This window comes from Falco peregrinus, chromosome 13 (genome assembly GCF_023634155.1).
Source record: "Falco peregrinus isolate bFalPer1 chromosome 13, bFalPer1.pri, whole genome shotgun sequence".
Lineage (NCBI taxonomy): Eukaryota > Metazoa > Chordata > Aves > Falconiformes > Falconidae > Falco > Falco peregrinus.
Window position 1 is genome coordinate 1,996,570 of NC_073733.1, and position 11,533 is coordinate 2,008,102.

The following is an 11,533-nucleotide window of genomic DNA, read 5'->3' on the forward strand; positions in this document are numbered from 1 at the left end:
ACAGCTCTGGACGTGGTCTGCTCTCTTCCCTCCAGGACTTTGAACGATCCAGAGCCTTCAACTTCCTGAATGAGATCAAGAAGAGGTTCCAGACCACATATGGCTCAAGAGCACAGACAGCCCTTCCCTATGCAATGAACAGCGAGTTCTCAAGCGTCTTAGCTGCACAGCTGGTGAGATCTGTTGCTAAATGAGGTTTCCCTAAGAAACCAAACTTCTCCCCAGAAATTCTCCTTGTATTTTCTTACTCGGAACTGAAGCACTGTGCTGAGTCTGGGTATAAAGCCAAGGGAGTTGGCTCTTCTCCCCACGCTTACCCTGCAGCTGGGTTGCTTCACTAGTTAGGTGATTAAAAATGGGTAGGGGTTAATAATGATGCATTAACTGTCTGTACCAGGTAGCTGCCCCAGAGGCTAGATCTTGATGGTAACGTTTGAAATGTCAAACCTAGTTCCAGCTGACCATTCAGTGCAAGCTAACATCACTGTCACAGAGAGCAAGACTTGTAACAATGTTTGTTACTCCATTTCTGTTAAGCTAAACTTTAGAACTTGAGTATCTGTTAGTCCCTGACTGCCTCTCACTTGTCTCCCATTTACTTCATGCTAATTTCGGTGGCACAGTTCTGGAGTGTGACAGGGTATTTGCTTAGGGTACTGCATCCTTTCCAGGAGGAAAGAAAACTGGGCTTGGACTACAGTCAGGTGCTGTATACAGAACCGTGGTAGACTCTCCAGCTAGCTTGCACAGAACCTCCAAGGATTTCCATTCCCCAGATGGGTAGGAGGTTAAAGAGCAGCATAAATGACTTGTGAAAGGTCCTACATTCTCTGAGTTGACGTTTGCCTTGGACCCTTCCAACCCCAAAATTAAAAATGAGGGTGTTACAAAAGTGAGGGGAATATTTGTTTCATCCTCAACTTGAGCTTTTCAGCTGAAGCTGTAGTGGTGTTTAGGATGATGCCAAATTCCAAGTCTAGGGACTGCAGGCACTGTAGTCTTTGCAAGATGAGTTGCTCCACTAGTGTGATTCCAGTCTGGAAGGAAAATTAAGCCCATGTCAATGGGGTCTGTGCAGGCACTGAACAACAGCATGTGAAGGGCTGTAGACAGAGAAGAGAGCCTTGGCGCGTAGGGTGCGGTGCTGCAAGCTCAGCCGCTGTCGGGGAGCTGCTGGCAGTGTAAGGTATCTTGTGGCACCCCTCTCCTGCCGTGTGAGAAGGGAGCAGGCTGTGCTAGGCTTCCCGCTGGCAGCATAGCGTGTTGCTTTCCGTTGCTGGAACTGGACGGCACTGCTGTCCGGGTGTGTTCCGGCTTGTGCTCTCTGATTTTATTGGCCCTGTTGACAGCTCAACTAAAGCAGAGTTCCGGATGCTGTTGTTAGGGCACATACAGAACACTGGCAATCACCTTTTTAAGAAATTTCCAGGGTTCAGAAGACACTATTCTGACTACTCTGGGCCTGTTCTTGGACTCCTGAAGGGAAAGGTTGGGCTGGAGTTGGCTTCCCTCCTGAAGTGCAGAGAAGTTGTGCTTATTTTGCTTACTACAGGAAACTGATACAGCCTTGATACTACCATCCCATTTTCACTAAAGTGCTTTGCTTGTTGTGTATTGTTTGAGGTGTGGCAAAGCCCACAGCTGCCAGACAGGAGAGATTTGAAATAGTTTTTATTTTTTAATGTATTTTATTCACAGCAGTATATGGGTATAGCTTCTGCGGTGTTTAAGTGCACAGCGTAGCGTTTGCATTTCCCTTCAGCCCTCTGTAGAACGTGATGTGTTTCACAGAGCACTTAATGCAGCGTGGATGTGATGTGTAACCTGGGTCTGCAAACAACACCCTGCCCTGCTTCAGTGGGGGTTGTTGAGTTTTTTTGGTGGGAGAGAGGAGGAGAAAAAGCACAGAGCAGTTGCTCTAGGTGTAGGATTGAGCTGCTTTTAAAATATGAGCTGTCAATGTAGTGGGAATGTTGCAGTTTGCACTTCTCCCTGGTGTTGGGTCTGCAGCGGTATACTTCCAGCACCTGTAAAGAAAACAGGCCTGGAGAAAGCGTAGGGCTGTCGCTAGACGTCATGTCAAATTAAATGAATGAAGTCAGGTGGAGAATACAGAAGGAATGAATAACTGCCCTGTGACTCACAAAATCAATAGCCTTATTAGTGCACAAAGCCTCAGGGCATACGGCCTACAAGGAGAGTGTTTTGAGTCTTCAGTTGAAGGCTCTTAAGTGAGTCCTTAATTGACTACAGACAACTTCATAACTTGAGCCATGTTGGTTTGGGTTTGGTCCTGGTTTTTTTGATCCCTCCATTCAATCAAAGATAAGATGTCCTTGCAATATTGGCTTTCAAGAACTTGTACACAATCTGTACCTGGGGCAGCTATAACTGGTGCTGTACATGTGGTGTAGGAAGTTCCAAATTTGCTCTGCTGGTGAGCATGTTAGTGCTGCTGCTGTTTGCTGCGAAGGGCTTTGCAGAAGGAAAAACCTGCTGATCTACTGTTAGTGCCGGGTTTGGTGATGTTACAGGTGCAGGAGGAGAGGTCTGATGCTGGTGACCCATGAGCATCTCTCTCATCTGTAAGTGTAGAAACCGGGCAAGCTTTATAAAGCTCTCCCGCAGCACTAGTTGCATGTTGAGGTGAAGCCAGGACTCTGAGGTGGGTGAGGGTGAAGATCTGCACTTGCCCTGTTGCTGCCTGGAGTTTGTGAAAGGAGCTGTTTGTGTCGGTGCCCTCGGTGTCTAGCGGGGTGATTTGGAGCATGGAGAGCTGCACATAGCTTGCTGCACAAACTGTTCTTTGGCTTATGCAGCAGATAGAAAGCAAAGAATAACACCACCAGGGCGGCATTATTATTCATTGGCCCAGAACGGCCCAGTGCATTGTGCATAATAAATTAGATTAACTTCCCATGTGTGATAGGACTGAATTTTTCCTTCTTCACTTTGATATGTGGAGACTGAAATTATATAAAGTGATGACTCATTGAATTGTAAGCTGTTCACGACTGGAGTAAGTTAAATGAATTGCCTTATCGTGAGAGCCAGGCAGTCTTCAGAGCCATGGCATTGATGTTCCTCTAAAAACCCAAGCTTTTCCATTTCTCTAAAGCACGGGAGGAGCTGCCTACCTTCGCTCTTGCATATTGATAGGAATCCAGGCATCAGCCAATAGAAGTTAAGCGATGACAAAAAGCTCTTCCCTCAGTGGCTCCAACACTTGCTGAGCTGAGCACCCTGCTGATCAAACATTACATACAGTGCAGGAGCAGGGCTGTTACCTGGGTGATTCCTGTAACTTAAGGAGTTCAACCAGTGTGAGGCTGAGGGTGGAGGAAGAGATCACGTGGCAGTTCAGAGGTCACGCTCCCACTCCAGTGTAGCGCACGGATAATACGGAAAAGGGATGCTGCGCTTCCAGATAAAACAGTGACCGGCTTGGATAGCATGCCAGTCTCCTAAAAAAGCTTATCTCTGAGGAGAAGGTCCAAAGGAGCTGTTGCATTCAGTGCTGTAACCGTTAATTATGAATTGATATATGGGTGCTGTTAGGGTTAGGGACTGTTGCTTCCCGTGTTGTCAGAAATGTCTGCAAATCAGACACTTATTCAGAAGGAAACTGGGGTTTAAATAGCCACGTGTGTGATCCTGAAGTAGAGCAGTCGTGACCTAGTCCTGGCCTCAGTCTCCTTAGTCTGTTATTTGGGTAGAGATGCTTCCTGAAGGTCTTCAGATGTGCGTGCAGTGGCTGCAAGTTGAGGAAAACAACAGTTTATCTGTGAGTTTTGCTGTAGAGACCCGTTTCCCTGGGTGAAGGTGACTTAAAGGGAGTGGGATAGGAGGAGCTGTGGCGAGCAGTGCTTGACTGCAAAGGACCTGTGATGAGAGCAGCGACTTAAAATCAGTCCAGGAATAGCAGAACTCGGTTAGCCAATGCTGACTTCACCTCAGTTTCGCTCCTTTGATTCTGCAGACACCGTGAGACTCCTTCTAACCTGGAGATGTTGGCTAGTGCTTCCCTCCCCTACTGGCCTCAACCACGCAGTCCTCAGGGGTTCACATGTGATCCCCAAACCAGGAAGAACAGTCTCTGAGTGAACTCCCTGTCACCACTGAAGGGAATTAAGGGTGAGGAATGATGGGAATGACACACAGGCTAGCAGCATGTCATGGTTTTGTGGCTTGCTTCTGTGAGGTCGCACAATGGAGTGTGCTTCTGTATGTACCTGATGAGCTAGCAGGTGGGCCTGCTCCACACAGACACTGACCCGGTGCTGGGGTATCTCACACGTGCTTTTTCCACCTGCTGTAGTACACCAGAGGGATTAGATATTGGCAAAGCCATCGACAAGTGCCAGACTGTAGCTAGGAGGTGGCACGTGAAATCCTCCTGGGTGGGTGTGATACGCAGCAAACTGCCTCCTGGCTGCTTGTATCCTCTACAGGAAGAGCAGTTAGGCCACTCAGGACCGGCCATCCTCAGCATCTCCTGGTGTGGCGTTTCCAGTTCACAGGCCCTCCTCATCTTTGCTGGGACTCCCTGTGGTGCTCACCTACAGAGGTGGCTGCATGGCGTCATGCTTGTGAAATTGCAGGGCTCTCTTGATGTGGTCTAGAGATAAGTAGAGAAGGTCATGGAAGTGCATTGCCTTCATAAATAGATCAGAAATTATGTGTGGGAGTGGGACCACTGATGGTAGCCCAGGCGTTTAGTGAACCATATTTCACAGGTTCCTTGCTGCCAGTTGCTTAGACTTTCAAAGGGAGCTGTTATTTCTGGGCACTCTGGGGAGTTGCAGGCACCTGGCTGCCTTGCAGCTCTTGCAGCGCAGGAGCAGATGGCATGTGTGATCTGTAGGTGGCTGAGAAAGTCGGATTTTGCTCTTCTACCCCCTTACAAATGTCTTGGGTAATCTGAAAACTCACATTTATGTCTGTGCTGTTCTGTAGTGACCAGGAGTTGCCTTTTTTTGTCTTAAGGAACTGAAGTGCAACGTTGAGGGTCCCTGCTTTCACTGACTATTCATTTGTTACAGAAATACCACTCGGAGAGCAAGGGCACTGACCAGGTGGCAGAGACGCAAGCTCAAATCGATGAACTTAAAGGAATCATGGTTCGAAACATAGGTATCTGGCTTCCCCCAGTGCCACGCATGCCGAGTTCCTCTGGGCCAGAGCAGCCGTCCCACAGGGAGAGTTACCGAGAGAGAAGCTGATGGCGGGGTGGCCTCTCTTGGCAGAATGAACTGAGGAAGAAGGGGCTGGGGGAGCTCCGAGTTTGCAAGCTGTTACTTGTGTTGAACTTGGCTGAGGGTGGCACGGGGGTGTGAGGAGTACTTGAGATGAACTTGCACAGCTTGTGATGGGGTGAAGCATGCCCTGATTTGGTCTGTTTGTCACTGTGGCTTTCCTGCAGCTGCTGTGAGGAAGATGCTTCTCAGTAGCTTTCTTTTTTCCTTTGTGTCAGACTCTGGTTTGGGTTTTGACAAGTCTGACCATTTCAAATAAAGGGTTAGATCTGGAATTAATCAAAATTGAGTCATCAGTCCCAAAACACAGCCTGTGGAGATGTGAGACTGTTCCTGAAGTACTGTTGGTTGGCAGTCTCTGAAAAGCTGAGAGTTACTTGATGTCTAATAAGCTCCTGGCTTGCAGTTGGGCTTGGGTATTGGAAGCAGCTTTTTGCACTGGGATTCTACCTACAGATTTGAATTTCTCTCTCTCTCTCTCTCCCTCTCTTCCCCCCGCCCCAGACCTTGTGGCACAAAGAGGAGAGAAGCTGGAGCTGCTGATTGATAAAACAGAGAATCTTGTGGATTCGGTAAGTCTGGGGAAGAATTTAAACATGGGGAAATAGTGTTACTGCATCAGGGAGCAGTGGAGGGGAAGACCAACATCTAGAGCCACTTTTAAGCACTTTTAAGCACTGAAGCATCTAGGTCTACAGGTGATCCTTCCCTGTGTCAGGCGCAAGTCATGTCTTATTCCCCCCTCCTCTTTACAGCTGTTTCACAAGCTGCATCCCAGCATTGCAGCTCCTTTAAGAGAATGATGGTATCCCATGCATCTCTGTTCTGTATCCTGCCAGTACCGGTGGGATTTGTGGGTGTCTGGAATGACAGGGAAGCTAAAGATCGTAATTAAAACTTCTCTCGCAGCCTGGTCTGAAGTCAGCTTGATGCAGGTAGAATGGAAACGTTAATCTGTAGAGTTGTTCTAGTATACCAACAAGGGAAAGTGTAGCTGATTTAAAAAAAAAAATAAAAAAAAAAATGTTCCACCTAAATAGTCTGTAAAAGACTGTGGAGGTTTGTGGACTGTTTCTAAGTGAGAAAAGACTGAAAAAAAACCCCTAATGTAATCATAAAGCACTATGTTGTCTAGTAAAGTGTCGTACACTCTGGAAGCTTTTTTGTCTTTCCTCTGGGAATCCCGAGACCTGGTTCAGCATCTTCCTCTGCAGTGTCCTGCCTTGGTGCCCAGTTCTGTGGCACCTGACCCGCAACCCAGCAGAGGGCCGTGTCCCAGTATGGGGCTTGTGGGCAGCCAAATGTCTCAGCTGGCAAAAAGTATTTGTGCATTAGAGAGGTCGCAGAGGTGCTTGGAGCTTCCCCAGCAGGGAAAACTGTCCTCCAGCTGTCAGGTATTTAAACCTTACCACTTCCTCAGGTGGTGGCAAGAAGCAGTCCCAGCTCAGGTGTCATGGTTTAGGCAAATGACTGCAATTCCTTCAGCAGCCGGGCTGAATTCATGCATGAGTTCTCCTCGGGGGGTGTTGGATCTTGGAAACCACGCAGGAAACAAAAGAACGGGATATGCCTCCAGCGTGAACATCTTAGAGCCTGATGGCAAGTGTCCTGGGAGATCCGGGCTGAAGTTCTCAAACTTCAGAGTAACGGACTGTGTTTTGTCATTCCTGTATGAGCCTTGACCACCAGAATATTGTACATAAACCAAACTTGTTAGAACCCTCCTAGCAACAGTGGCAAGGGGCCCCTTTGGGGAGGGAGGTCTGAAGAAGCTGCTGGCCCTCTGGAGAACCAACGCGAGCTGGGATGAGGTGTGGTGTCTGCTTCCAGATGGAGAAACTGCACGGCTGAGCAAGAGAAGTGTTCCCAAGGTTCAGGTGGTGGCTGAGCATGGAAATTGGCTTTAAGTCAAAATCACAGTTGTAGGGATGTCGTTGTGCTTGATGTAGCCTTATCTGAAAAAGCTTAGGGGGTGGTTTTTGGGGAAAACCTGGAAATAACCAGCAGAATGCCGCCGAGTTGGCTGTTCTGGGTGCCTCAGCCCTTCTCTGGGCAGGCTGTCCTTGGCGCTGACAGCCTGACGGGGGCTGGAGATCATTTGGTGACCGAAACCTGTTTTTGAATGGGTGGAATTACAGGATACAGAGAGAAGACTTGGAACAGGATGACCACAAGCTTTCCATAAAATGCAGTAAGCCCAGATCCTGGAGGAAAATGCTAGCATTAAAGGACTCGTCTAGCCCCTGTGGAGCTGCTGTCAGGAGTGGCAGTACGGGTTGTCTCATTTTGGCAGGTGTAGTTAGGGTAACAAAGTTGCATGTAATTGGTGATCAGATCAGTAGTTCCGTAAATATTTTGAAGCACTTCAGTTGCCCAAAGGTTGGAAGTCAAGTGAGAACCCAGCCAAAAGTACTCTAAGGTAAATAATTGGTGTGGGCAGCCTGTGGTGGGCTGTGTTTAATTCTCCCGAGCTGAGCCTGAGAAGGCACAGCCCCAGGCTGGTCCTGGACTTACCCTTAACGCTTTATCTTGCCCCTGCCATAGTGTGGGAGAGCTTTCTCTTAATGCCTGTTCAGCTTTGTGCCGGTGTAACTGCGGGAGTTAAACGGCTCTGGAGGAGATAATGGCAGCAGACTGGGTTGGTAGGGAAGTAGTGGCAGAGAAAAAAGTACGTGCCACTTCATCTGGCTTCCTGGGATGCCGCTTCCTTTGCAGCAGGTTCAGGAATTAATTACTTGGTTTACTTTCTCTTGTAGTCAGTCACTTTCAAAACTACGAGCAGGAACCTTGCTAGAGCCATGTGTATGAAGAACCTCAAGCTAACCATTGTCATCATCATTGTATCAATTGTAAGTATGGAGTAGTAGCCTTTAGCTCTTAAGTCAGGCTTAACTCCTGGAAAACGCCAATAGCGTATTACTGTCCTTAGACCAGCACGTACTCAGCTCTGCGCTTGGAAGGGTCTTAGCGGTAAAACAAGGGGTTTGACGGTCCTGTGTGAGGTGGGGAGAGGGAAGCATTGTGTCAGGCAGCTTTTCTTGTCAAGGCAATAGGAAAAGCTTTCCAGACCATTCTGTCTAGCTCCTAAGTGCCCATTCAGAGCTGCCTTGCTAGCTCTGTTAGAAGCTAGGGTGTTGAGTTTATGGCTACTTACTCCATCTGTAACGGCTTTGTAGGCCTTAGTCCTGTTGGTGTCTTGTTACTTAACTTTGAAGTAGTTTTTTTTCAGTGTGACAGTGTCCCTCCAGCCTGTAATAAATGCAAACAGTGCTAATGTGAGGATGCCAAACTGTAATTGCAGGTTAGATGTGTGAAGTACTTTGGCAGCACTGAACCCTGGTTCGTGTTTTACTGGAGGGAAGTTGCCATCCCCATGTTGCCACAAGGATGCGGAGCAGGAGGCACTGACATGAAGTCCTGTGGAGCATTTGAGAAGTTATTGAGGGTTTTGATAACCTGGGGTTTCTAAGCTCGTGTTTTGATTGCCAGGCCAAGTCAGCAGCTGACTGAATGATGGAAGTGAAATTCTCTGCTGATGTGGCTGTTGTCTTTCCCCAGGTTATCATCTATATTATTCTATCAGCTGCCTGTGGTGGGCTTGCATGGCCGAGCTGTGTGCAGAAGTAACTGGAGGCAGCTGGTGCTGGTCACTTGGAGATGAGAATCACAGGAGTGTGAAGAAGCAACCTACAGAATTACTTGTAATCTTTCACTACTGACACCTTCTCATTCTTCCATCCCTCCAGGACTTCGGACTTTTTTGCCTTATCACCCCAAACAGGCCCAGCTGGTCACTGCTTCTGTGCAGCTGTAACCTCAAGAATGGGCTGTTTTAAATTACTTGAAGGGTTGTTGGGGTTTTTTTGTTTCTTTTTCTGTCCCAACTACAGCCTTCTCAGCTGGGTGGGCGGTACATCCAGCTCTGGAGGGTTACGTGCATACTCATCCACGTGGCTTTGCACTTTCATGTGAGCGTGCACGTGGAGAACAGTACTGCTAGCAACTGGCCTACCCGTAGGGGTGGTGTCAGAGGGTGGGGAGGGACACAGTGGGTGTATGTGTGAATTTCCACTTTCTACAAATATTGGAGATCCAGGTGACTCTCCCCGCACGTCTGGCCTTGTGTGGTTCTGTAGGGCTTCAACACATAGAGGTTGCAAGTGCAATACTGGTAGTAACAAAAAGGATGGCTTTTGGGCTAGAGCTTTATGCACTGCGGGATGTGGGTGCTGCCTCTGTATGAAGTCTCCTGTTTCCTGGAGGCCTTTCTGCATGTGGTAGGAGAGGGTGTTGGGTCACCTCAGCATTTTGAAACGGCTGCCTCTTCATCCTCACTTCTTCCTCATCTCCCCCCGCTCCCCCCCCCCCCCCCCCCCCTTAATTTGTGGCTAAATCAATACAGTAAAGGAGTTGGCTGCATATAGTTAAGGTTGCAGCAATGTATCTGCTTTCTCACATGTTATTTCTCCCGTTCTTCTTTTGAGGGTGGTCTAAAATGAATAGTAATGGTATCACTCGCTAAGGTGAAATTTGGGGCCAATCTGTTGATCTGGCTTGATAAGGTGTCAGGTCTCTGCTGCTTGTGCTTCTACTCTGAGGGTGTGCGCTAAAACCTGAGGGCAGAGAGGGGACAGAACGTTGGAGTTGACGGATGGCTAATTAATTTATGGTCTGAAGAAGAAAGGCTCTTTCAGAGGACGTAGTAACATTGTCCTCTGAAAAGAAGAAGAAAACCAAACCCAAGGCTAATAACCAAATGTAGGACCAGGTGTGCCGATGGTGGGCTGCTGTTGGAGGACAGGGACCGCTTGGCCTGCTGCTGGAAGCTGTGAGCGCTGTATTTCTGTCCCAGCTGGACATGTGGGTCATCGGGCCAGTCCTGGCTGACGGGAGCCAAGGCTGGTGCTGCCTGGGGCGAGGGCTCTGGCGGCTTCTCTGTCTTCTTACGGGCTCGTTTCCAAGAGAAGAAACAGAAACAACTGAAATCTCTTAAAAGCATCGCGTGGCCTACAAAGGAAGCTGCATCTTGTTGGCCCAGGGAAGCGGCTTCTGACGGTGGGTGGAAGCTGTCGAGGTGTGCGAAGGGGAGGCTTCGTTTGGGGACTGAACTTGAGCGCTTGGTTGGTGCCGTGGGCTCCCTGCGTGAGGCTTGCTGCCGGCGGGGCAGCGACGTGAAGCTGCTGCTCCTTCACGCGCTTTTCTTGGTGTATGTGACACTGACCTCGGAGCTTGCCAGCAGGTGCCAGATCAAGAGCTCTCCTATAAACTTGTGTGCTTCTTGGGATCTGTCCTCTGCTAGGCTGAAATTTAATTAAGGGTAATCAGACCTTGATATCCAGAAAGTGTCAGCTGTTCTGATCGGCAGCCATGGGCACTGGCATCTGTGTTGATCACATGTAAAGCTTAAAGATTTCCTTCCTCTTGCCTCCGACTTCTGCAGCCACCCGCAGTTCAGTGTACAACTGTGCATGTGTTAGGGATTGTCGATGTTAACTGTGTTCATTTCTATGATTTGTTGTCTTATGTACAAATACTTTTTAAAGAAAATACTTCCTTTCCTTTTAAAGGATGCACTGAGGCATTAGTGTAAAAACAAAGTTAACTTGATTTAAATAAAATTACTGTACAGAAAGCGGATATCCTTAGTTTTGTGAAAGGTGGGTCTAGTGCTAGACGTAGACTGTTGGTAGGAACTACTCTGTGAAGCCAGTGTGTAGCTGGGGGCCTGGGTCACGCTCTGGCTCCAGGCTTGGCGTCACCCCGCGTGGCGAGGTCCTGCTGTGAGCTGGTTTCCAGGGTGGCTGGGGAAAACCTCTCTGCTTTGGGAGGATTTTGGCTTAGTGAGGATACAGGATGTGCTAGCACCCGTCACTGCTTGATGGGGCCTTATTTCTGGTGGTGAAATCTGCTTCTCTGTTGCAAACTGAGGCACCCACCGATGCTCCGAGACAAGGGGAGGCTGAGGGATGCGGTGTTCGCTTGGAGGGAGCACTTGTGGGAGGAGGGGACACAAAAGGAAGAGTGAGGATGCAGGCAGAGGAGTGGAGGTGTTACTTGGAAGTGAAATGAAAGATCTGTGTGAGAACATTTGAGAGCAGTTTCCAGTGATACAAACCCCCCTGTTCTTGAGGGAAATGCCCCATAACAGGTGCCTCCTCTAGGCAGAGCAGGGAAGAACCCATCTTTCTAGGAGCATTTCTCCCCCAGACTGACGCACCATCTGGCACCGGAGCCTCTCTGTAAAACTTTTGCGTAGCCCTTCAGCTGCTGAGGTGGTG

General features: G+C 48.6%; 1 protein-coding gene across 5 annotated transcripts in view; it reads left to right on the top strand.

Moving 5' to 3' along the window:
• VAMP7 (vesicle associated membrane protein 7) overlaps positions 1–10,892 on the top strand; it is a 24,614-nt gene extending 13,722 nt beyond the window's left edge. For all 5 annotated transcript variants that reach the window (XM_027783577.2, XM_055818257.1, XM_055818260.1 and 2 more), the window contains 5 exons: positions 36–173; positions 5,043–5,133; positions 5,760–5,827; positions 8,012–8,104; positions 8,814–10,892. In XM_027783577.2, coding sequence (XP_027639378.1) covers positions 36–173; positions 5,043–5,133; positions 5,760–5,827; positions 8,012–8,104; positions 8,814–8,882 — 459 coding nt within the window. In that variant the 3' untranslated portion in view covers positions 8,883–10,892. The remainder of the gene's footprint in view (positions 1–35; positions 174–5,042; positions 5,134–5,759; positions 5,828–8,011; positions 8,105–8,813) is intronic.
• The last annotated feature ends 641 nt before the right edge of the window (positions 10,893–11,533 follow it).